Source organism: Lucilia sericata, unplaced genomic scaffold, assembly GCF_015586225.1.
Source record: "Lucilia sericata isolate MDLA Ls3-8-SP2 unplaced genomic scaffold, ASM1558622v1 Contig000893F_arrow, whole genome shotgun sequence".
Lineage (NCBI taxonomy): Eukaryota > Metazoa > Arthropoda > Insecta > Diptera > Calliphoridae > Lucilia > Lucilia sericata.
This window is the reverse complement of record NW_023994882.1, coordinates 28986-56924: the sequence shown is the minus strand read 5'-3', so window position 1 is coordinate 56924 and position 27939 is coordinate 28986. Positions and strand designations below refer to the sequence as shown.

At 34.0% G+C, this 27939-nt stretch overlaps 2 protein-coding genes across 2 annotated transcripts in view; one reads left to right on the top strand and one right to left on the bottom strand.

The window, feature by feature from the left end:
* The window catches only part of LOC119608869, a 107730-nt gene extending 87336 nt beyond the window's left edge, over nt 1–20394 (top strand). The window contains 10 exon segments of the mRNA XM_037963427.1: nt 5796–6263; nt 8600–10699; nt 10754–10869; nt 13271–13352; nt 14024–14722; nt 14791–15488; nt 18626–19315; nt 19378–19406; nt 19409–19509; nt 19581–20394. Of these exon segments, the coding sequence (XP_037819355.1) occupies nt 5796–6263; nt 8600–10699; nt 10754–10869; nt 13271–13352; nt 14024–14722; nt 14791–15488; nt 18626–19315; nt 19378–19406; nt 19409–19509; nt 19581–19667 (5070 nt within the window). The 3' untranslated portion in view covers nt 19668–20394.
* LOC119608871 lies at nt 296–1811 on the bottom strand. The gene has a single exon (XM_037963428.1). The coding sequence runs from the start codon at nt 1656–1658 to the stop codon at nt 600–602; it is 1059 nt and encodes a 352-aa protein (XP_037819356.1). The 5' UTR covers nt 1659–1811; the 3' UTR covers nt 296–599.
* Nucleotides 20395–27939: the final 7545 nt, after the last annotated feature.

Sequence of the window (27939 nt, the reverse complement as noted above, 5' to 3'; positions counted from 1 at the left end):
AGTTCTGTTCTAGTTCTGTTCTAGTTCTGTTCTAGTTCTGTTCTAGTTCTGTTCTAGTTCTGTTCTAGTTCTGTTCTAGTTCTGTTCTAGTTCTGTTCTAGTTCTGTTCTAGTTCTGTTCTAGTTCTGTTCTAGTTCTGTTCTAGTTCTGTTCTAGTTTTGTTCTAGTTCTGTTCTAGTTCTGCTCTAGTTCTGTTCTAGTTCTGTTCTAGTTCTGTTCTAGTTCTGTTCTAGTTCTGTTCTAGTTCTGTTCTAGTTCTGTTCTAGTTCTGTTCTAGTTCTGTTCTAGTTCTGTCCTAGTTCTGTTCTAGTTCTGTTCTAGTTCTGTTCTAGTTCTGTTCTAGTTCATTTCTAGTTCCAGTTCAATACAAGTTCAGGTCGAGTCTTATCTTTAGCTTTTGCTCCTTTATCCCTGAATATAGTCCTGTCCGAAATGTTTTCAATACACCTTTTTATTAAAACTTTTCGATTGCGTTATTAAAAATGTTTTTATTAAATTAAATAAATGACTTCGTTTGACACTTAAGGTTTAAAAAGCACTTAAAAATTATTCACTTAAATCTAAAAAGAAATCTATACTGTTCACTGCGCCCTCTGCACTTATCTGCGATCACACTTGCCAGCACTCCACTGGCACTCAGTATCCAATAGCGAACGATTTTTCACACCAAAAACAAACCTTCTTTTATTATCGTAAAATGAAGTGGCACACATTACGTATTGATTTTGAAAGAACACCAGCTGATCATCATCCACTATTTTAACAGACCAAACATGATAATCCTGTTGCCAGGTGAACTCAGGGATGCCAGACAAATTGCCGCCAATCTTTTGATCATACACAGGCCATCTTGAGTAGAAATTTTTGAAATGTTTGCTATATAATGCTATAGTTAGGGTTGAAGGAATACCAACTAAATCGGTAGTCTCTTGATCCTCTATGAGATCATCATCCTCGTCTTCGCCGAAAGACGTTAGATTGAAGTAATCAAAAACGGGTTTTATTTTACCCTTGCCATCGTTATAACGTTTCATAAAGTGCCAAGTGAAAGCGAAACGTATCTCTTGATTGGTGACAAATTCATCACTGTTGGTTTGGTATAACATTTCCTGATATTTGCGATTCATAAGACAAAATTCCTGATGACCAAATAAATTATGTAGTGAATTGGGTAGACTTTTCATAGCCCTTTCGAATAGTACTTGGGTCCGAGTATTTAGGCTATTATAAAGATAATAATTCTTGATTTTATATAAACCATTGGCCACCATTAGCAAATAATCATTATCCGGATACTCGTTCATATTATGCAGCCAAAATAAGCTCAATTGCGCCCTTACCATGGCCACAAATGTCGAAGGATCACATTTATTATAAATCTGCCAAAGTTGCAGGAACAATATGTGGGCTGGCACGGAATCGTATAGTTTTTGTATGACACGATTATAGTAGACCTGTATCATGGGATGATTTTGACTGTCCATTTCTTCGAAGAGATGTTTATAGAGATTGAAATAGGCACAGGAATCATTGGTAGCCGCCGGGGTTAGATTAAATATTAGTAAATTTTTTAGTCCTTGTGGAGAGGTATTGGTCTCCGTATGCACATGTTCCTGCAGCGTGAGTAGACAGAATAGCAGCCACAGTTTTGATGTCATCTTGTCTGGTGTTTATTTACAACTACTGTGAGTATTCTTTGATTCGACGAATCGTCAATGAATGATGAGCAGTGATGGGTAGAAAAATAGCAGAACAAACAACAAAGCAAAATTTTCAGACAAAGTACTTTTGAATAAAGTACATACTGTATAGACTGGAATATAGTCTAGACTGTAGACTATAGACTAGACTATAGACTAGACTATAGACTAGACTATAGACTAGACTATAGACTAGACTATAGACTAGACTATAGACTAGACTATAGACTAGACTATAGACTAGACTATAGACTAGACTATAGACTAGACTATAGACTAGACTATAGACTAGACTATAGACTAGACTATAGTATAGACTGTAGACTAGACTACAGACTAGACTATAGACTAGACTATAGACTAGACTATAGACTAGACTATAGACTAGCCTATAGACTAGACTATAGACTAGACTATAGATTAGACTATAGACTAAACTATAGACTAGACTATAGAATAGACTATAGTCTAGAGTATAGTCTAGAGTATAGACTGGACTATAGACTTGACTCTAGACTTGACTATAGACTAGACTATAGACAAGACTATAGACTAGACTATAGACTAGACTATAGACTAGACTATGGACTAGACTATAGACTAGACTATAGACAAGACAATAGACTAGACTGGACTAGACTGGACTAGACTGCACTATAGACTTGACTGTAGACTAGACTATAGACAAGACTATAGACTAGACTATAGACTAGACTATGGACTAGACTATAGACTAGACTATAGACAAGACTATGGACTAGACTATAGACTAGACTATAGACAAGACTATGGACTAGACTATAGACTAGACTAGACTATAGACTAGACTAGACTATAGACTAGACTATAGATTAGACTATAGACTAGACTATAGACTAGACTATAGACTAGACTATAGACTTGACTATAGACTAGACTATAGACTAGACTATAGACTAGACTATAGACTAGACTATAGACTACACTATAGACAAGACTATAGACTAGACTGTGGACTAGACTATAGACTAGACTATAGACTAGACTACAGACTAGACTATTGACTAGACTATTGACTAGACTATAGACTAGACTATAGACTAGAGTATAGACTAGACTATAGACTAGACTACAGACTAGACTATTGACTAGACTGTAAACTAGACTATAGACTAGGCTATAGACTAGACTATATACTATATTACAGACTATATTATAAACTTGACTATATACGAGACTAGACTATAGACTAGACTAGATTGGACTAGACTATAGACACCATTATAGACTTGACTATATACAAGACTAGACTAAATACTATACTATAGACTGAACTAAACCGCAGACTATACTATAGAATAGACTGTAGACCAGATTTCACCATTTCCACAACTAAAAATACTTTGTGCTATTTTTTTCTCAAAAAGTACTTTTGCTGCCCCCATAGTTTCTTTATATTCTTCTAAAATTCTTCACTTATCTGTCAGGGTTGCAAGGTCAAAGTAATAATTATGAAACATTTTTAGCAAAATATTATTATCGTAGTATAATTTGTTGTTATTTTTCTTCTAGATTGATATGATGTTCATTTTTTTGTTTCGTCTTCACTTGACTTTTGCTAAAAACAAATGACTTATTTGAAAGCAAGACTTCAAAACAAACCAGATAATGATCAAACATAAACAAAATGCTAGAAATCCTCGAGTTATAAACGACTTCTCAAGAACCGTACTACTTAAATAATCACAAAAATAAGTGATTCAGTTACTTATTTTAAAATACATTTATTTTCCACTTCTACCGTTTGTAGGGTATTTTTAAAGAAAAATTTCTTTTTCATTATTTTATACTTTTTTTGTACTATTTCTATGATGACATCTTCTTAAGCTTGCGTCTGTCTAGCTTATCACTAATTTGTCGCGTTGCACTGTTCGACTGGCCAACAACTACGTTTTGATGTCGTTATCTTTAAACTATGATGTCATTTGTTGTATGCAGATTGCAACTATTGGCTGTTGGAAGTTTTTTTTATTATAATCATAAAATTTATTTGCATTTGTAGCAAATATATGCAATAAAATGTTTCGTCAATTGCATTAAATGCAATTTACCTTTTTATGATTTCATTTTTGCCCGCAAAATGCAAATGATGAATGGTGACAAATTACACTGTTTTCAGAGAGAAAATTAAAAAAAAGGAAATCTTAACGACTAGACCCCTGATTAAACAATAAAATAGACTGTATACTAGACTTTAGAATAGACTGTAGACTAGACTATAGACTAGACTATAGACTAGACTATAGACCAGACTATAGATTAGACTATTGACTAGACTATAGACTAGACTATAGACTAGGCTATAGACAAGACTATAGACTAGACTATAGACCAGACTCTAGACCAGACTATAGACTAGACTATAGACTAGACTATAGAGTAGACTATGGACTAGACTATAGACAAGACTATAGACTAGACTATAGACTATACTACAGACTAGACTATAGACTAGACTATACACTAGATTATAGACTATACTATAGACTAGATTATAGACTAGAATATAGACTAGACTATAGACTAGACTATAGACTAGACTATAGACTAGACTATAGACTAGACTATAGACTAGACTATAGACTAGACTATAGACTAGACTATAGACTAGACAATAGACTAGACTATAGACTAGACTATAGACTAGACTATAGACTAGACTATAGACTAGACTATAGACTAGACTATAGACTAGACTATAGACTAGACTAAAGACTAGACTATAGAATAGACTATAGACTAGACTATCGACTAGACTATAGACTAGACTATGGACTAGACTAGACTAGACTAGACTAGACTATAGACTAGACTATAGACTAGACTATAGACTAGACTAGACTAGACTATAGACTAGACTATAGACTAGACTATAGACTAGACTATAGACTAGACTATAGACTAGACTATAGACTAGACTATAGACTAGACTATAGACTAGACTATAGACTAGACTATAGACTAAGACTAGACTATAGACTAGACTAGACTAGACTATAGACTAGACTATAGACTATAGACTAGACTATAGACTAGACTATAGACTAGACTATAGACTAGACTATAGACTAGACTATAGACTAGACTATAGACTAGACTATAGACTAGACTATAGACTAGACTATAAACTAGACTATAGACTAGGCTATACAGTTTTTTTCTTAAATTAAAAAAATATTTGCTTAAAACTTAAAATCAATTATTTTTTCTTTAAAATTTATTTTAAACAAATGTCCAGCACTGTTTAAATTTTTAATTAAATAATAATTTTTTGCCAAAGCATAAAACCTTAACAGCCAAAACAGAACAAACAGCTAAAATCTTATATAAAATACCATTCAAAATTGAAAAACCATAAATCATTTCAAAACTTTAATTCAGATTTGTAAATTTCGAATCAAAACACCTAAACCTACATTCCCAAAAAAGAATAAAAACCAAGGAAAAAAAACCGAAAACAAAATTAAATTAATAAATAAATAAAAAAATTCTTTGACTAAAAACGCTTGTAAGTTTATTATTTCTTGAAAAGAACACACAGAGAGACCAATAAAAAAAACGTAAGATAAATTTTAAAAAAAATTAAAATAAATTTTAAATAAAATTTTAATAAAAAAATTAAGTCACAAATCGGTTTAAAAGGCTTTAAACACTATAAAATTTACATAATGAGAAAAACTGATAAAAAAAACATATTTTAATAACTAGATAATAACGTGATGGACTCAGTTTTTTATACAATAATTTTTAAATAAAAGTAAATTAAAAATTAAGTAACAACTACAACAAGCGTTTTTAAGCAAAGAATTTTTTCAGTTTTATTAAAATTTTTTAAAAATTATATAGAATTATTTAAATAATAAATTATAGTAAAAAACATTAAACATTTTATTAATAAAAATCTAACTTTCAATATGAGCCCATCACTATTTTCTTAAAATTGCAAAAAAAGAAAACTTGTAACCCCTAAATGTGACTTAATTTTTTTCTCTTAAATCCTATTTAAAAAAAACTTGCTCAATTTCCTCTTTATTACCTTTCCCTCTCTTCTCTTAGAATAATCGCTTGTCCAGCAATGTTTCCGAACAAATCGAAAAACTTATCGATGAAAAATGCCGTATACTCAATAAAACCGGTACACCCAAGTCTAGCGCCTTACACTTGGCCAACTGGATGAAGGGTCAGCTGGATAAACAGCAAGAACAGGCACGTTTAGCTGTGGCCCACTCTCTAACGGGAGAACCCTCACCGCCTCCAGGTCATACTGACACAGAGGATGCCGTCACGTATCAAGATCAGGATCACGATCACGATGAACGTATCACCTACTGGACCCGCCAGCAATTGGAGAAACGTACAAAAGAATTGAATTTGGCCAAGGAGAATGGCCACTTTTCGGTAAAGCCAAATTTTGGTGGTAAACGTTTGAGTGGTGTCGATGAGATGAGCATGAGTGATGTCATCTCATTTTCGGAGGGTGTTAGTCAGATCAGTCAGTCGCATAGTACAACATCGGATAGTCAGGTAAGGGGGAATTACTGAGAAAAGAGATTCTATAGGATCAAGAGAGTATTAGTAGTCACAAGCTAGAAAGTACGATGTATTGCACAGTACAATATAATCCTGAAGATGCACCAGACTATCGAGCAAAGTGTAGACCGGACTGTAACTAGACGATTGATGAAATTATTATTAAATATTATAGACCAAACAATAGAGAAGACCATAGTCCAGACTATAGGCCAGACAAGTCTAAAGACTAGTCTAAAGTTTAATGTATAGTCTAGTCTATAGTCTAGTCTATAGTCTAGTCTATAGTCTAGTCTATAGTCTAGTCTATAGCCTAGTCTATAGTCTAGTCTATAGTCTAGTCTATAGTCTAGTCTAGTCTATAATCTAGCCTATAGTCTAGTCTATAGTCTAGTCTATAGTCTAGTATATAGTCTAGTCTACAGTCCAGTCTAGTCTAGTCTAGTCTATGGTCCAGTCTATAGTCTATAGTCTATTCTATAGTCCAGTCTATAGTCTAGTCTATGGTCCAGTCTATAGTCCAGTCTATAGTCTAGTCTATGGTCCAGTCTATAGTCTAGTCTATAGTCTAGTCTATAGTCTAGTCTATAGTCTAGTCTATAGTCTAGTCTATAGTCTAGTCTATAGTCTAGTCTATAGTCTAGTCTATAGTCTAGTCTATAGTCTAGTCTATAGTCTAGTCTATAGTCTAGTCTATAGTCTAGTCTATAGTCTAGTCTATAGTCTAGTCTATAGTCTAGTCTATAGTCTAGTCTATAGTCTAGTCTATAGTCTAGTCTATAGTCTAGTCTATAGTCTAGTCTATAGTCTAGTCTACGGTCTAGTCTATACTCTAGTCTATAGTCTAGTCTATAGTCTAGTCTATGGTCTAATCTATAGTCTAGTCTATGGTCTATAGTCTATAGTCTAGTCTATAGTCTAGTCTACGGTCTAGTCTATAGTCTAGTCTATAGTCTAGTCTACAGTCTAGTCTACGGTCTAGTCTATACTCTAGTCTAAAGTCTAGTCTATAGTCTAGTATATAGTCTAGTCTACAGTCCAGTCTATAGTCTAGTCTAGTCTACAGTCCAGTCTAGTCTATGGTCCAGTCTATAGTCTAGTCTATAGTTTAGTCTATAGTCCAGTCTATAGTCTAGTCTATGGTCCAGTCTATAGTCTATAGTCTATAGTCTAGCCTAGTCTAGTCTAGTCTAGTCTATAGTCTAGTCTATAGTCTAGTCTATAGTCTAGTCTATAGTCTAGTCTAGTCTATAGTCTAGTCTATAGTCTAGTCTATAGTCTAGTCTATAGTCTAGTCTATAGTCTAGTCTATAGTCTAGTCTATAGTCTAGTCTATAGTCTAGTCTATAGTCTAGTCTATAGTCTAGTCTATAGTCTTGTCTATAGTCTAGTCTAGTCTATAGTCTAGTCTAGTCTAGTCCACAGTCTAGTCTAGTCTATAGTCTATAGTCTAGTCTAGTCTAGTCTATAGTCTAGTCTAGTCTATAGTGTAGTCTAGTCTAGTCTATAGTCTAGTCTATAGTCTAATCTATAGTCTAATCTATAGTCTAGTCTATAGTCTAGTCTATAGTCTATTCTATAGTCTAGTCTATAGTCTAGTCTATAGTCTAGTCTATAGTCCAGTCTATAGTCTAGTCTATAGTCTAGTCAATAGTCTAGTCAATAGTCTAGTCTATAGTCTAGTCTGTAGTCTAGTCTATAATATAGTCTATAGTGTAGTCTATAGTCTAGTCTATAGTCTAGTCTATAGTCTAGTCTATAGTCTAGTCTATAGTCTAGTCTATAGTGTAGTCTATAGTGTAGTCTATAGTCTAGTCTATAGTCTAGTCTACAGCGTAGTCTAGAATATAACAAGGCTATTTACTTTACTTTAGTTTCTACTATTGAGCAAACAATAATCTATACTTTAGATTAGATAAGATTTGGTCCGGACAATTGATCAGGCTGTATTCCAGACTATAGACAAGTGTATGGTCCGTACAATAAACCAAACAATTAGTCAGATTATAGACTAAACTTTAATCAAGATTATATCCCAGAGAATACATCTAGTAATCGACCAGACTATAGATCTGTATGAAGTCTAATCGATAAATCACAAAACTATTGAGCTATAGTCCAGGTTCTAGTTCGGGTTATACTCTGGACTTTGTATCACACTTTATACCAGGCAATATACCACGCTGTAAGCCAGATTATAGTTTAGTTTAATCTCAACTTAAGTTCTTATTTAAAGCACCTTTCATTACCTCCACCTAGACACATTTACAAATCATTTCAAAACATTTTATATTTTCCCCCATTTTTCTTCATTCCTATACCCTTCACAGATCACCGTACGTTCTAGTCCCATTGTATTAGATAAATTAGCCGTTTGTCGTCATTGTCATAAAAATTGCCAACAACAGCAGCAACATCAACAGCAAAATGCCAGTCCTACATCGCCCCATCAATCAAAGAGTCATCATCATGGAGAGGCATTGAGTGGAGAGGATAAAACTAAATGTCCTCTCTCTCCCAATTCACAAATGCGCTCAGCCTCGGCGTTAATTTGTCACTCACTAAAGGTACAACATAGTCAATCATCACCGCAACGCTGTTGTAATGTTAACGGTGGCGGCGGCGGTAGTAGTAATAGTCAAGCCAGTAGTGTAACTAGCATATCATCTGGTACGGTAACGGGTGAGAAACCTGGCGATAATCAAGCGGCTAGTAGTAGTAGATGTGATGTAGGTGATACGGAAAGTGATGTGGCGCAATTAATATCCGATGATGTTTATCAATCAGAGGCCACGGATGATGGGAATACGGCGGGTAATACCAGTAGCAGTATCAGTAGCAGCGGTGTCGAGGAGGCGCGAAGAAGAATCACCGACAGCATCCATAAATTACGAATTCTAGATGAACACAATGAGGCGGCTATTCTCATGAATGGTCACTGTTCTAAGCAGGAAGAGACAACAACGACGACGACAACAACACCCAATACGACAGCCACCAGCACGGCCACCTCTTCAGGGACAGAGAGTGAGGAAAAAGAGCAGTTTAAACCAGAACCACCACCTCGTAGGTTTGCCAGCATACAACCGCAGAAAGCTAAAGAATTGGAGGAGGAAACTAAGGCCAATGAAATGGTTAAGATGAGTGTTACCATTACCGAAACGGCCAAAATAGTTATAGTGGAAGATACTAAGGTAGTGGTTACCCCCACCAAGGCTCCCAGATCACCCAAATCCCCTAAGTCTCCCAAATCACCAAAATCCCCCAAGACACCTTTAACACCCAAATCGGGAAGATCGGTAAGCAGCAGCACCAAATCTCAGCAATTTGTGCCCTGCACTTGCAAATGTTTACCCGAAGACTTTGCCAATACTACACTAAGTCCCGAGGAGGTGGAACTGAAAACCTGTAAAATGCTGGAATCACCCAAACAATCTCCCACAATGCCAAGATCTCTGCAAACGGAAGAGGAAAGCAAAAACTCCTCCGATGATCCTCACAAATATTGTAAATGCACTTGTGATAAAACCATACAGGAAAATTTGAATACCAAACAGGATAAAGAAGATGATGATCTTTCCTTAATGTTAATTGGCCTGGCCCAATTGACGCCGGCCGCCAAACTATTGAACATGAAGACTCCCACGGCTCCTGTGCCAACACCCACCCAAAATTTTGCTTCTTATACAGAGAATGGTTTTGTGCCTACCATATCCATAGTGCCCGCCACCCCCGATTCGGTGCTAACGAAAACTACCACGAATGTATGGGATAATACCACTCATGTCACCACCAGTACAGCTACAGCCAATTTAATCAGTTTAGGTCCACGGCAGGCAGTTATAGAAAATATACCCGAAGATTCTTGTGATGAATCCCCTATAGATGAGGAGCCACCATATCGGCCCATGTCTAGTACTCTTAGGCGTTTTGGCACTATGTCTAGCTTGGAACGTTTACCCTCCGAAGATCGTTTGGAAGACAATCTAGATGACTATGATGATGAGGATGAAGACGATGACGAGGAAGTGGATGATGAAGATGAGGAACTAATGGATAAGGCTAGAGCCGATAACATAGAACTGGACAATGAAATTCGCGTGGTAACTAAGGCTATCTATGAGAATTCCGAAGAGGCCGGCTCTTCGAATAGTTTGAATGGTAATGCCTGGACAAGTCGTGCCTCAACATTTGTATCGGGAAAAATGTCATTCTTTGAAGAGTCGCGCGCCTTTATAGACAAATATTTGGGAAGATGGAATCAAGAACAAGCTAATGTGGGTAATGGTTCGGGCATAACCTCAGATCCGGAAGAGCAAATGGACGAGTGTACTTCAGGTGCGACGTCAGGAGAAGAGGTATGGGGTACACCCACCAGTGGGGGAGACAATGATGACCTACATTTGGCCAATTCGGAAAATACCCAATCGGTAAGCTTATGTGTTAACATAATTTGATATATCTTAAACCATTTTGGTCTTTAGTCTCCCACCAAATCGAGCAACTCTTTAAATGATGACGATGATACCGAGCTTATGATGGATGAATTATTAATGGCTCCTCCCATGTCGGCCAGCACTATACGCGGTCTATTGCCACGGTAAGTGTGAATTCTTAAACATTTTTTCTAATATCTTAGTAAAGTTGTTATTTCCCTATAAACTAAGTAATATATAATTTAAACTAAAATTTAATACATGTACAAAATAGTTGTTATTTGAAAGTCTTTCTTTACATAATTACTTACTCCATTTGTATTTATATATACCAATATAAAGTTATAGTAATATCTCGTAAATATTTCTCTTTTTTTCTCCATACTTTTATGTAGTTTTTACAGGTTAATATTGTTCTTAAAACATTCTTTGGTTTATATCGTTATATATTTACAAAAACATTCTATAAAGCAGTTATTCATTCTTTAGTTTATTTATCATATAGAAATATTTCGTTGAAATATATATCAACTATTATTTAGAGAAATATTATAGAAGACATGGCATATTAATAAACACTTCCTAAATTACAATTTTTGGAGCGCTCAGTTCAGATTTTCAAACTAAATTTATAAGAGAACAGAAACTTAATAAAAACTGAACCAGAAATGTATTAGAACTGAACTAGAACAGAACCAGAACAGAACAGAACAGAACTAGAACAGAACTAGAACAGAACTAGAACAGAACTAGAACAGAACTAGAACAGAACTAGAACAGAACTAGAACAGAACTAGAACAGAACTAGAACAGAACTAGAACAGAACTAGAACAGAACTAGAACAGAACTAGAACAGAACTAGAACAGAACTAGAACAGAACTAGAACAGAACTAGAACAGAACTAGAACAGAACTAGAACAGAACTAGAACAGAACTAGAACAGAACTAGAACAGACTAGAACAGAACTAGAACAGAACTAGAACAGAACTAGAAACTAGAACAGAACTAGAACAGAACTAGAACAGAACTAGAACAGAACTAGAACAGAACTAGAACAGAACTAGAACAGAACTAGAACAGAACTAGAACAGAACTAGAACAGAACTAGAACGAACTAGACCAGAACTAGAACAGAACTAGAACAGAACTAGAACAGAACTAGAACAGGAACTAACAGAACTAGACGAACAGAAAACTAGAACAGAACTAGAACAGCACTAGAACAGAACTAGAACAGAACTAGAACAGAACTAGAACAGAACTAGAACAGAACTAGAACAGAACTAGACAGAACTAGAACAGAACTAGAACAGAACTGAACAGAACTAGAACAGAACTAGAACAGAACTAGAACAGAACTAGAACAGAACTAGAACAGAACTAGAACAGAACTAGAACAGAACTAGAACAGAACTAGAACAGAACTAGAACAGAACTTAGAACAGAACTAGAACAGAACTAGAACAGAACTAGAACAGAACTAGAACAGAACTAGAACAGAACTAGAAACAGAACTAGAACAGAACTAGAACAGAACTAGAACAGAACTAGAACAGAACTAGAACAGACTAGCAACAGAACTAGAACAGAACTAGAACAGAACTAGAACAGAACTAGAAACAGAACTAGAACAGAACTAGAACAGAACTAGAACAGACAACTTAAGAACAGAACTAGAACAGAACTAGAACCGAACTAGAACAGAACTAGAACAGAACCTAGAACTAGAACAGAACTAGAACACGAACTAGAACAGAACTCGAACAGAACTAGAACAGAAACTAGAACAGAACTAGAACAGAACTAGAAACAGAACTAGAACAGAACTAGACACAGAACTAGAACATAACTAGAACATAACTAGAACAGAACTAGAACAGAACTAGAACAGAACTAGAACAGAACTAGAACAGAAATAGAACAGAACCTGGAATAGAACTAGAACAGAACTAGAACAGAACCAGAACAGAACTAGAATTTAACTAAAACGGAATTGGTGATGAACTTCGAGTTCTGGAGTTAAATTTCAAAACTTTGGAGAAGGATTTTTTTAAGTGGAAGGCTTTAGTTAGGTTTTCAAATGAATTCCTACTAATGCTCCTATTGATTTCAGAAGTCGTTAATGAATTTATTGATATTTTGAAAAATATCCTAGTAGTAGTTAGTCTTTATTAATATCAAAAAACCTAGCTAGTTAGAATCATGTAATTTGAAAACCCTAGATAGAAAACAAATTAGTTTAGGTTTTCATAATCATTTATTTATTTTGTATTTAAAACAACCAAGCAATGAACTCTGTAGTTTAAGTAATTTTTCACAATTTTTTATGTAAATTTCATCAAAAAAAATATATACATCATAAATCACCATTATCATCAACTCAACTATATAATTTTGCAAAAAAAAAAAAAAAAAACATACAAATAAATCTACATGTGAATTTGAATAAATCTTATGCCGGATAACTATGAAATGAAAATAAATTTGGAAAAATTTGCTACACTTTGACCAAACAAAATAAAAATAAATCAAACACAAACAATTAAATTGAGAACATAATAGGCGACGCCTAGAACCCCTATTCGAGGAGGAAACGGAAAGTGATGAGGAAAAGACACAACAGGAAAGTGAAGAATTGAAAAAGGTGGGTCATCTTTAAAAAAATTGCATGTAAATTTTTTTTTTAACGAAAAAGCACTCTCTCTCTCATGTTTCATTAAAATTCTTTCTTTTCATGCCACTTTTTGCTTTATTTTTAAAACGCTGTGTTAATTTTTTTTAAAACTTTATCTCATTAAAACTTTTTGATCATTTTGAAAAATTTATGATTTCTGTGTATTTGTGTTTGAATATATGTGTGTCTGTGTACGTTTATGTGTATTGTATATTAACAACTGTCACTCTAACTGTCATATTGTTCATCACTGTCATCATCATCATCTCAAACATCATTATGTGTCATTAGAAAGTTGTAGTGAAATTAGTTAAACTCTAGCAAAACGTTCAATATTGCAAACTTATACAAATCAAAAGCAATTGATGTTTTCAAAATGCCACTTAACAAAGAAAAACCCAAAAAGCTTTTGCCTTAAAGTTTGCTTGGCTAAAATACTAACAAAAAAATGCCTTGAAAATAACTCAAAATCATTCAACATATTCTCTAAACCAAACTCAAAACTCAAAAAAAAAACTCACTCTAACCTCAAACTAAAAAAAAATAAATAACAAACAAAAAACGTGGCAACCTTAACGTACTCGTATAGTTTGCTATAAACCAGAATTGATTAGTTGAATTCTATTCCCAACAATTGGTAGGGGGAAACAACGACAAATGGCCACTATTTAGAGGATTCGGAAGCTGGAAGTTCCAGCGAGGAGGGGGAGGAAGAGGAGGAGGATCTGGTGAATACAGCGGATTACGACGAGGAGGACGAGGATCTGACCTCAACGGAGGAGAGATTACAACCGAATTTACAAACCACCAGCTTGGGTCCTCGGCCGCTAAGTCAACCCTTACTACCGCCAGCAGTTCTGAAGGCCTCATCCTGCGAGTACCTCTTGGATCAGCCAGCTGTTCCTATAGCAACCACCAGCATGACAGTCATAAGTTCTTTGGCAACTACTATCCCCGCCACAGCAACGAGTTTACACACCTCCTCCAAAACCATGGTAGTAATCTCAGCCTCAACCACATTAATGATGACAGCAACGGCAGCCACAACGATGGTGCCGAAGAGCCAGCAGATAATGACAACGACCTGTTCTTTGACGGACTCAACAATAGTACAGACAACACCGAGTCCGGCTCCCTTGTTGGCATCTACAACAATCAGCAGCGTGAACGCCACTATCAGGAAAGACAAAGACGTTTACAGCAAGGAAGAGGAGAAGAAGACAGCCAAAACATTGCCACGACCAGCGAAATTTATACCACCTCCACCGCCGCCACGCCGTCTGTTATTGACTCAAACAAATCTAAAGACCAGTGGTCAGCCTCAAAAACCCTTAAGACAGGTCAGTAAATACTATACAGCAAAAAACCCCAAATCCCTTTAATCCAATTTATTAAAAAAAAAAAACAGCCCCCGCTTCCACTAAAATCTGGCGTTTCTGCTGACGATGGCTTTTCAGTGGGTGTCAAAGACGTCGGCGACGTTTGCGACGCTCCCACGGCAAATATCAGCGCACCTCCTTGCACAGCCACGATGACGAAGACCATGATGACGACGACGGCGACGACGATGAAGACGATGAGTACGGTCAAGCCCACGAAAATTCCTCAACCCATCGAGGATGTTTACAATATCAAAAAGTATTCAGCAGTAATCGCTTGCAAAGCCGAAACTGTGTCACCCTCAACGAAACCACGACACTCGTCAACAATAATCGAGACCTCGCTGCTGGGCTCGGTGGAAGCCGGCAGCAACCGAAACCCGCTCTACAACTCATCAACAACAGTTTCGACGATGAAGGAGAAAACAACACCAATAACAACAGCAACAACAACGAAGAAAGAACACAAAGATCAACAACTACAACAGCAGCAGCATCAGCAGGAGAAGAAAGACAAAGATCCCAAACAGAGGAAGAAGGAGGAGCATTCGCAACAGAAAGAGGCCGCTACAGACAAAGATTCGAAATCGGCTTGTGCACAGCCCGTAGGAGCTGGCTCGGGTTTAAGTCCTCGCCTGGAGATGCGTTTGGCACTCAATCACGATATACTGGGCGACGAAGACTTGATAAGTTACGATCCTGGACCAGATCTAACAACTATTCTGGGGTGAGTTTTTAAACAAATAATTGAATTAGAACAGAAATACAACTGAACTAGCAGAGAACTAGAAGAGAACTAGAAGAGAACTAGAAGAGAACTAGAAGAACTAACTGAACTAGAACTGAACTAGAACTGAACTAGAACTGAACTAGAACTGAACTAGAACTGAACTAGAACTGAACTAGAACTGAACTAGAACTGAACTAGAACTGAACTAGAACTGAACTAGAACTGAACTAGAACTGAACTAGAACTGAACTAGAACTGACTAGAACTGAACTAGAACTGAACTAGAACTGAACTAGAACTGAACTAGAACTGAACTAGAACTGAACTAGAACTGAACTAGAAGAGAACTAGAACTGAACTAGAACTGAACTAGAACTGAACTAGAACTGTACTAGAACTGTACTAGAACTGAACTAGAACTGAACTAGAACTGAACTAGAACTGAACTAGAACTGAACTAGAACTGAACTAGAACTAAACTAGAACTGAACTAGAACTGAACTAGAACTGAACTAAAACTGAACTAGAACTGAACTAGAACTGAACTAGAACTGAACTAGAACTGAACTAGAACTGAACTAGAACTGAACTAGAACTGAACTAGAACTGAACTAGAACTGAACTAGAACTGAACTAGAACTGAACTAGAACTGAACTAGAACTGAACTAGAACTGAAATAGAACTGAACTAGAACTGAACTAGAACTGAACTAGAAACTGAACTAGAACTGAACTAGAACTAACTAGAACTGAACTAGAACTGAACTAGAACTGAACTAGAACTGAACTAGAACTGAACTAGAACTGAACTAGAACTGAACTAGAACTGAACTAGAACTGAACTAGAACTGAACTAGAACTGAACTAGAACTGAACTAGAACTGAACTAGACTGAACTAGAACTGAAACTAGAACTGAACTAGAACGGAACTAGAACTGAACTAGAACTGAACTAGAACTGAACTAGAACTGAACTAGAACTGAACTAGAACTGAACTAGAACTGAACTAGAACTGAACTAGAACTGAACTAGAACTGAACTAGAAGAGAACTAGAACTGAACTAGAACTGAACTAGAACTGAACTAGAACTGTACTAGAACTGTACTAGAACTGAACTAGAACTGAACTAGAACTGAACTAGAACTGAACTAGAACTGAACTAGAACTGAACTAGAACTAAACTAGAACTGAACTAGAACTGAACTAGAACTGAACTAGAACTGAACTAGACTGAACTAGAACTGAACTAGAACTGAACTAGAACTGAACTAGAACTGAACTAGAACTGAACTAGAACTGAACTAGAACTGAACTAGACTGAACTAGAACTGAACTAGAACTGAACTAGAACTGAACTAGAACTGAACTAGAACTGAATAGAACTGAACTAGAACTGAACTAGCAGAGAACTAGAAGAGAACTAGAAGAGAACTAGAAGTGAACTAGAACTGAACTAGAACTGAACTAGAACTGAACTAGAACTGAACTAGAACTGAACTAGAACTGAACTAGAACTGAACTAGAACTGAACTAGAACTGAACTAGAACTGAACTAGAACTGAACTAGAACTGAACTAGAACTGAACTAGAACTGAACTAGAACTGAACTAGAACTGAACTAGAACTGAACTAGAACTGAACTAGAACTGAACTAGAACTGAACTAGAACTGAACTAGAATGAACTAGAACTGAACTAGAACTGAACTAGAACGAAACTAGAACTGAACTAGAACTGAACTAGAAGAGAACTAGAACTGAACTAGAACTAACTAGAACTAAACTAGAACTGAACTAGAACTGAACTAGAACTGAACTAGAACTGAACTAGAACTGAACTAGCAGAGAACTAGAAGAGAACTATAACTGAACTAGAACTGAACTAGAACTGAACTAGAACTGAACTAGAACTGAACTAGAACTGAACTAGAACTGAACTAGAACTGAACTAGAACTGAACTAGAACTGAACTAGAACTGAACTAGAACTGAACTAGAACTGAACTAGAACTGAACTAGAACTGAACTAGAACTGAACTAGAACTAAACTAGAACTGAACTAGAACTGAACTAGAACTGAACTAGAATTGAACTAGAACTGAACTAGAACTGAACTAGAACTGAACTAGAACTGAACTAGAACTGAACTAGAACTAAACTAGAACTGAACTAGAACTGAACTAGTACTGAACTAGTACTGAACTAGTACTGAACTAGAACTGAACTAGAACTGAACTAGAACTAGAACTGAACGAACTGAACTAGAACTGAACTAGAACTGAACTAGAACTGAACTAGAACTGAACTAGAACTGAACTAGAACTGAACTAGAACTGAACTAGAACTGAACTAGAACTGAACTAGAACTGAACTAGAACTGAACTAGAACTGAACTAGAACTGAACTAGAACTGAACTAGAACTGAACTAGAACTGAACTAGAACTGAACTAGAACTGAACTAGAACTGAACTAGAACTGAACTAGAACTGAACTAGAACTGAACTAGAACTAAACTAGAACTGAACTATAACTGAACTAGAACTAAACTAGAACTGAACTAGAACTGAACTAGAACTGAACTAGAACTGAACTAGAACTGAACTAGAACTGAACTAGAACTGAACTAGAACTGAACTAGAACTGAACTAGAACTGAACTAGAACTGAACTAGAACTGAACTAGAACTGAACTAGAACTGAACTAGAACTGAACTAGAACTGAACTAGAACTCAACTAGAACTGAACTAGAACTGAATTAGAACTGAACTAGAACTGAACTAGAACTGAACTAAAACTGAACTGGAACTGAACTAGAACTGAACTAGAACTGAACTAGAACTGAACTAGAACTGAACTAGACCTGAACTAGAACTGAACAAGAACTGAACTAGAACTGAACTAGAACTGAACTAGAAGTGAACTAGAACTGAACTAGAACTGAACTAGAACTGAACTAGAACTGAACAAGAAGTGAACTAGAACTGAACTAGAACTGAACTAGAAATGAATTAGAACTGAACTAGAACTGAACTAGAACTGAACTAGAACTGAACTGGAACAAAACTAGAACTGAACAGATCTTGAACAGATATAAGAAGACTATTACATATTTTAATTTTTTGCCCCTTTCCCAGGCACGACCTCTCCACCTTTCAACGACGGACGGGTCGCGATTTATTGAATCGCTCAGCCACGAATCGTGTTCAGCCCAAAGAGGCTGTCATATCGTTCTCTCAACAGCGAAACTCGAAGATGGATACACCCACAGTGAATCGACGGCCACGACCTCAAATCAACAGCAGCAGCAACAACACCCCACAGAACAACAGCAACAATTACAACACCAGCAGCAGTCCGGCTTCGTCAATGCCTTTCGTTGGCTCGGCACGTGTAGGCGGCGTTCCACAACACCTGCAGCCAAATCGAAATACATGGAGCAGTTCTGTATCTGTGGATCGCAACAGAGACGGGAGCGTCAGCGACGTAAGCAGCAGCAAAAATATCAATTACAACAGAGGCGACAGCAAATTAAGCGATCTCGAGATCTTAGCGAGACGCGAGAAGATATACTGCATGTCTCAATTGAGGAGTGGCTCACAAGTCAAGATGGGGACGAAGATGATGACGACGACGGCGTCAACGGCAACGATGATGAAGAGCAACAATTTCTACCACAACAACAATCCTCTGACGAGGACGACGAGTACTACTTCGATGGGCGCTGCGACTGAGGATGTTACACATACGCCAAAAATGGCCCAAAGACAACGTAAAATAGGGCGTGATGAATCCGCCCTAATGGAATCGGGAAAGGCTAATAAATTGTAGGTTTTTAAGGGAAATTTTAGAAAATATTTGTAATTTATTTATTTAAATTTTGTTCTAGAATAAACTTTATTAAACGTCGTAATTCAGAAATCCCTCAACCGCCAATAACTCACAAACCTCGCTTAATGATTCAAATGCTAGTAGCACACCGCAGCACACAAAAATACCCATGTCACCAAGAAAAGATAATGTAAGTCTGAAACTTTTTATATCTACGATCTTTCAGTTATAACTAAATATTTCCTATTTTTTTCACTTTAGGACAAGCCCTCCTTAAATCGCCGTTTATGGAAACAAATAACCAAACGTCGTCGCTCAAATTCTGTCTCAGAACTTGTGGCCTCTTAAGGTGTCTTGGATTTTTAACACAAATTTTGTGCACCTTTTTTGTCGTACTTATGTGATCCATCATTAGTCCAAAATATTTGCTCTTCTGTTTGTACTTAAATAATTTTAACACATTTTTTTGATAGTTAGTACTTAATTATTTAAGTAGACTTGTAGTTTGTGTGTGGTAGTTTGACTCTTTGCCCTTATTTATAGGGTCTCGAGAGTATTTGTTAAGTATAGTTAAAAGTGAAAATAAATACGTGAAAAAAATTGTTGCTAAATTGAACTGATTTTTGTAGTAGATTTATAAGCCAATGTTTGTCTTTTTTAAGTTAAGCCAAAAACAAATTTAAAAAACTCTAAAAACGTCCTTGAAAGCTTTAAAAAAACTTAAAAAGAAAATTAGTTGTCAATTAACTAAAGAAATTAAACCATGCTGAAAAAAAACTAAGCCTTAGTTTTGCACTTGAACTGTTGAAATAAGTTTAAGTTGAGGTTAGTTTACTCAAGCCCACAATAACTGGATATCACCGAAAAAGACTTTAAGTATGAAGAAATTTAGGCAGTCATTAAGGTCTAATCTTTTTTCTTTACTAAACCAAAGATTTAAACAATTAAGAATATTTTGTAGTCAATGCAAAACTGAACAATTTTTCAGTTCTACTTTAGTTCTGTTCTAGTTCTGTTCGAGTTCTGTTCTAGTTCTGTTCTAGATCTGTTCTTGTTCTGTTCTTGTTCTGTTCTAGTTCTGATCTAGTTCTGTTCTAGTTCTGTTCTAGTTCTGTTCTAGTTCTGTTCTAGTTCTGTTCTAGTTCTGTTCTAGTTCTGTTCTAGTTCTGTCCTAGTTCTGTTCTAGTTCTGTTCTAGTTCTGTTCTACTTCTGTTCTAGTTCTGTTCTGTTCTAGTTCTGTTCTAGTTCTGTTCTAGTTCTGTTCTAGTTCTGTTCTAGTTCTGTTCTAGTTCTGTTCTAGTTCTGTTCTAGTTCTGTTCTAGTTCTGTTTTAGTTCTGTTCTAGTTCTAGTTCACTTCTAGTTCAGTTCTAGTTCAGTTCTAGTTCAGTTCTAGTTCAGTTCTAGTTCAGTTCAGTTCTAGTTCAGTTCTAGTCAGTTTCAGTTCTAGGTTCGTAGTTCAGTTCTAGTTCGTTCTAGTTCAGTTCTAGTTCAGTTCTAGTTCAGTTCTAGTTCAGTTCTAGTTCAGTTCTAGTTCAGTTCTAGTCTAGTTCAGTTCTAGTTCTCTAGTTCTGTTCTAGTTCTGTTCTAGTTCTGTTCTAGTTCTGTTCTAGTTCTGTTCTAGTTTGTCAGTTTCTGTTCTAGTTCTGTTCTAGTTCTGTTCTAGTTCTGTTCTAGTTCTGTTCTAGTTCTGTTCTAGTTGTTCTAGTTCTGTTCTAGTTCTGTTCTAGTTCAGTTGTTCTAGTTCTGTTCTAGTTCTGTTCTAGTTCTGTTCTAGTTCTGTTCTAGTTCTGTTCTAGTTCTGTTCTAGTTCTGTTCTAGTTCTGTTCTAGTTCTGTTCTAGTTCTGTTCTAGTTCTGTTCTAGTTCTGTTCTAGTTCTGTTCTAGTTCTGTTCTAGTTGTTCTAGTTCTGTTCTAGTTCTGTTCTAGTTCTGTTCTAGTTCTGTTCTAGTTCTGTTCTAGTTCTGTTCTAGTTCTGTTCTAGTTCTGTTCTAGTTCTGTTCTAGTTCTGTTCTAGTTCTGTTCTAGTTCTGTCTAGTTCTGTTCTAGTTCTGTTCTAGTTTCTGTTCTAGTTCTGTTCTAGTTCTTTCTAGTTCCGTTCTAGTTCTGTTCAAGTTCTGTTCTAGTTCTGTTCTAGTTCTATTCTAGTTCTGTTCTAGTTCTGTTCTAGTTCAGTTCTAGTTCTGTTCTAGTTCTGTTCTAGTTCTGTTCTGTTCTAGTTCTGTTCTAGTTCTGTTCTAGTTCTGTTCTAGTTCTTTTCTAGTTCTGTTCTAGTTCTGTTCTAGTTCTATTCTAGTTCTAGTTCTATTCTAGTTCTAGTTCTGTTCTAGTTCTGTTCTAGTTCTGTTCTAGTTCTGTTCTAGTTCTGTTCTAGTTCTGTTCTAGTTCTGTTCTAGTTCTGTTCTAGTTCTGTTCTAGTTCTGTTCTAGTTCTGTTCTAGTTCTGTTCTAGTTCTGTTCTAGTTCTGTTCTAGTTCTGTTCTAGTTCTGTTCTAGTTCTGTTCTAGTTCTGTTCTAGATCTGTTCTAGTTCTGTTCTAGTTCTAGTTCTGTTCTAGTTCTGTTCTAGTTCTGTTCTAGTTCTGTTCTAGTTCTGTTCTAGTTCTGTTCTTGTTCTGTTCTAGTTCTGTTCTAGTTCTGTTCTAGTTCTGTTCTAGTTCTGTTCTAGTTCTGTTCTAGTTCTGTTCTAGTTCTGTTCTAGTTCTGTTCTAGTTCTGTTCTAGTTGTGTTCTAGTTGTGTTCTAGTTGTGTTCTAGTTTGTTCTAGTTCTGTTTAGTTCTGTTTTAGTTCTGTTTTAGTTCTGTTTAGTTCTGTTCTAGTTCTGTTCTAGTTCTGTTCTAGTTCTGTTCTAGTTCTGTTCTAGTTCTGTTCTAGTTCTGTTCTGTTCTAGTTCTGTTTTAGTTCTGTTCTAGTTCTGTTCTAGATCTGTTCTATATTTGTTGCATTGACTCTCTCTTTCTCTCACTACATAAACCAGCGAACATTTTGTTGTTAAATAAAATGTAACGATTTTTTATTATGGCTCTTGTTTAGTTAAGGTGCTATTTAGTTTAGTCATTAAGTGGTATTATATTAATTTGTTTTAAATAATATCTTGTACTTTTTTAATATAAATTTAGCTAAAAATTTTTTAAAAAATTAGCAATGAAATATTTAATAAAATTTAACTTTTTAAGTGAAATTTAGTTACTTAGAGTGAAGTTTATATAAAAATATTTTTTTTAATAACTTTTTGTCCTTAAGTGAACTTTGTTATATGTAAAAAAATTTATTTTTTTAATTGCTTCTTTTTAAAATTAAAACAAAAAACTTGATTTTTCTTGCACACTTAATAGACTCGATTATAAAAAAAACTCTGCTCCTGCCATAAGATTTCGTTCTGTTGTAAAAAACCAAGCTAATTTTTTTTAATAAATTAAAATCAAAAAAATTTTAAATTTAACATAATAAAAAATTTTAGCAAAACAAGTAAGAAATATTAAATTGATAAATTGCCTTAGAAGAAAAAAAAAAAAACAAAAACAAATTTTGTCCAAAAAAGAAAAAAACAAAAGAAAACATCAATTAAATTAAAAATTTAGCACCTTTAAAAGAACTTTAAAAGAAAATCAATAATTTACTTTACAAAAATTTAAATCAATGTGGCAAACTATAACAAAAAAAAAAAATAACAAATTTTTAACATATTACAAAAAATATTAAAATTATAAATTAATAAAATTTAAAATATTTTTTATTATAATTATAAAATAACATTAATTAATATTCACCAAATACAACAAAAATATAAAAATACATAATTTGCAATTTGAAACACCTTTTAGTAATTGTAATTTCTATTTTCAATAATTAGTTTTTTAAGTAAATTTAATAAAAAGAAACTTCATTTAACAAACAACAGAAATATCAAATAAATAAAAAAATTATTACAAAAAAAACTTATAAAAAACAACAATTTCATCTTTAAGCTTTGAGAAGTATTATGAAAATAAAACCCAATAACATTTAACAAAAAAACAATTTGCAATTATCTCTATGAGAATATTTTAGTAATAAAACAAAATTATAAAATCAGACATATATAAATAGTTAAGTTAAACTAACATACAACAACAACAAAATGAAAAACTTCAAACATTTTATTAATAAATAATACAAAAAAACAATAATAATTCAATAAAATTATAAAGAATCTAAACTGTGTTTTAAATTGTGTGTGGGGTTATCATTTGAAATAAAGCTTATGCCCTAAGATATGCTATACAGATTGATGATAAATAATGTGGTGAAATTAAAACAAAATTTTGTGGGGAAATTATAAATATTTACCATTTCTACCGAAAACTAGAACTGAACTAGAACTGAACTAGAACTGAACTAGAACTGAACTAGAACTGAACTAGAACTGAACTAGAACTGAACTAGAACTGAACTAGAACTGAACTAAAACTGAACTAGAACTGAACTAGAATTGAACTAGAACTGAACTAGAACTTAACTAGAACTGAACTAGAACTGAACTAGAACTGAACTAGAACTGACCTTGAACTGACCTTGAACTGAACTAGAACTGAACTAGAACTGAACTAGAACTGAACTAGAACTGAACTAGAACTGAACTGAACTAGAACTGAACTGAACTGAACTAGAACTCAACTGGAACTGAAATAGAACTGAACTAATAATGAACTAGATCTGAACTAGAACTGAACTAGAACTGAACTAGATCTGAACTAGAACTGAACTAGAACTGAACTAGAACTGAACTAGAACTGAACTAGAACTGAACTAGAACTGAACTAGAACTGAACTAGAACTGAACTAGAACTGAACTAGAACTGAACTAGAACTGAACTAGAACTGAACTAGAACTGAACTAGAACTGAAATAGAACTGAAATAGAACTGAACTAGAACTGAACTAGAACTGAAATAGAACTGAACTAGAACTGAACTAGAACTGAACTAGAACTGAAATAGAACTGAACTAGAACTGAACTAGAACTGAACTAGAACTGAAATAGAACTAGAACTGAACTAGAACTGAAATAGAACTGAAATAGAACTGAACTAGAACTGAACTAGAACTGAACTAGAACTGAACTAGAACTGAACTAGAACTGAACTAGAACTGAACTAGAACTGAACTAGAACTGAACTAGAACTGAACTAGAACTGAACTAGAACTGAACTAGAACTGAACTAGAACTGAACTAGAACTGAACTAGAACTGAACTAGAACTGAACTAGAACTGAACTAGAACTGAACTAGAACTGAACTAGAACTGAACTAGAATTGAACTAGAACTGAACTAGAACTGAACTAGAACTGAACTAGAACTGAACTAGAACTGAACTAGAACTGAACTAGAACTGAACTAGAACTGAACTAGAACTGAACTAGAACTGAACTAAACTGAACTAGAACAGAACTACAGCAGAACAAGAAAAGAACTAGAAAAGTATTATAAAAGAACTAGAACAGAACTAGAACAGAACTGGAACTAAGGCAGAGAACAAACAGAACAGACTAGACAGACAGAACTTGAAATAAAGTAAAATCAAAACTTTTCGATGGAAAATATTTATGAAAGAATATTAAAATATTAATTTTCTATTGAAAAATTTAAAAAAAAATTCAAATGTTTTAAAAAGAAATTTCTTTAAAGACACTTATTTTAAAAAGACACTTATCTCCTGAAATTTTTTGTAAAAAGCCAACATTCCTTAGAAAAATTTCTATAATTTCGTAGATATTGTCTTAAAAAGAGAAATTTGTATATAGAATCAATTTGAAAAATACACTTTTTAATAGAAAAATTATGTAAAAAACCAACATTCTAAAGAAAATGTTTATAAAAAAACACAAATTTTCTTCAAAATAAATTTCACTTTCTATAGAAGATTATTATAAAAAATTATTTAAAAAAGTGTCTTAAAATAACACTTTTCTATAGAAAATTGTTAGAAAAAAAGAACAGATTTCTATAGAAAATGGCTTCAAAAAGAAACTTTTTGATATAGACTTGTTTTCAAAAGATTCTTATCTATTTAAAATTGTCTTAGAAAACTCGTTTCTATTGTCTTTAAAAAACAGATTTTATAACAAAAATTGCTTTTAAAATAACATTTGCTTTAAAATATAACTCTTTTAAGGAACAACTTTTTATAGGAAATGCAATTGAATATTTTTATGAATTAAATAATTTTATTTGAAAAATTACCTTTTTGTACAAATAACAGGATTCTACGCCTTAAGAAGATGACCTCGCTTTAACAAAAAACTATTTAAATCAAATAAAATTTTTGATTTTCTAACACATTTCAACACATTTTCTTACTTTTATTTAAAAAAAGGCCATAGAAAAGAGATTTATTAAACAAATTTCATTAATTTACTTTTTTAATACTTTTGAACTCTTTCATTTATTTTTCTATATATTTTTTAACATAAATATATTCAAACCTTTTGCTTATGCTTTTTCTAATAACATTTTTTATTTCCTTTAAAACTTTAATTAAAAACACTTTTATACACCAACACTACCACACAAACCTTTTCATTATTTCATACAACAAACAGACCATATTGGAGCATTTACTTTACACATCATTTATTTTCTCTTTTTTTAACACTTTGCTCTCTTTTTATTTACTTAATTTTATTAAAACGCTTTTCTTTCCATTACCCCCTTTCACTAAATGTGTACTTCTCTTTAACGATACACTTTTTCATAAAAAAAAACCGGCAGCAGAGAGAATTTGCGAAACTTTTCGAACAATAGATACACACGATTTTTCTTCCTAACGACTGCGCTGCCGGCAGCACATTTTTTCCTAACAACTTCTTTCAACAATGAATTTATTAACAAATATTGCGATTTCTTAACAAAATTTAACTTTTTCTTATAAAACTTTTTACACTCTATATTTCTATTAACTTTTTATTTGAATTTAAAAACTTTTTCTTTATTTAATTAATATTTTATAACCGCACTACCGGAAGACGAACGTATTGTTAAGAAATCACACTAAGAACTGATTAATAAAACAACTAAAGGAAAGGGAGCCTTTAGTGGAGTAAAACAAAAAGACAGAAAGAGATAGACTGTATGCGCAAAAAGCTCAGTTTACATTTGTTTTTAGTGAGAGTGAGTAGTTGCTTTAAGCGCAATTGGAAATATGATGAAAAGTTTAAATTTGTTTGCATTCGTGGGAGTGAGATAAATGAAAATAGCAACAGGTTGAAATGGATTTGTTAGAAAGAGAAAAAGTAATTATTGGTATAATTGCAATAAAAAGTGTGCAATGCGCATGTCCAATATAATAATGGTATTTTTTCGAGAGTGGATAAAGAAGGAAATTCTGCAGGTTTAGTGAAAAGGGAACTGTTTGTTTTAAATAATAATGATGTTACCAAACGTTTAAATGATAATTAGCATTTCTATATATATTACTTTTAAAGATAAGAAGAACTGAAATACATTTCAAAGTGTTAATAGCCCTTTGATTATAGTTTGGTATATGGTTAAACTATGTCACAGTCTATTGGCTAACATGTAAAATAATAAATTACCTAATCTGTAGAATAGTCTGCGAACTAGTCTATTTACCAGTCTTTGGACTTGCTCATAGATTTATCTATAGATTTGTCAATTGCGTAGATTATTAATTAGTGTATAGACTAGTCTATGGACTGTCATATTGACTAATCTATGGCCTAGCCTACTGACTAGTCCATGCACAGTCATATTAATTAGTCTATCGACTAGTGAATGAACTAACCTATTGAGCATTATATGGACCAGCCTAGTGGTTAATCTATTGACAAATCTTCGTTCCAGAGTATTGTATAGTCAGAGCCTTGCAGATTAAATTTCTACATTCTAATTTCTAAAAATGAAATAGTGGAATAAATTCTACCTTTGTGGAAAGTTTTAATAAAAAAGTAACATTTTCCCCCATTTCGTCTAGGAATACACTTTTTGAAAATTAATTTCATAAAATATTTCGCGTTTAAATCTATATAATACAGATATAACTCAAACGATTCAAATCTACATTCATTTGTTCTGGAAAAAATGTGCTTTCAAAAAATACCAAACAATTTACCCGAATTTGATCCTGTTAGTGGTCTTAGTACCCGAATTTCAATAAAATATATCAATAGCTTATTTTGTGTGAGTAAATAAACTACTTTTTCAAATTTTATAAAAATTGGCTCAATAAGTTTGAATAAAATTAAATTTCCCGTTTTTCCCTTTTTTGGTACTTTTTTCCACAGTGAAATACCAAAAAATTTTGTTTCAATAAATATCACAGAGTTAGTCCGTAATTTAATAGGAATAATTCAATAAACCGAAAAAGTGTTCTTAATGTGCTACAAAAAAGTACCAAAAATACAGTTTTCTCCCTTTTACGCCCAAAAAGGACTGTACTTTAGAAAAGTACGAAACAGGTGCCTCAGCCCGTAATTTAATAGGAATACTTCAATAAATCGAAAAAGTTTTCTTAATGTGCTAAAAAAAAGTACCATAAATACAGTTTTCTCCCTTTTACACCCAAAAAGTACTGAATTTAAAAAAAGTACGAAACAGGTGCCTCATAATTTTGGAGGATATATT

Excerpts from the sequence above, each read along its gene's own strand:
- LOC119608871 (XM_037963428.1), bottom strand. The coding sequence starts at position 1,658 with ATGACATCAAAACTGTGGCTGCTATTCTGTCTACTCACGCTGCAGGAA.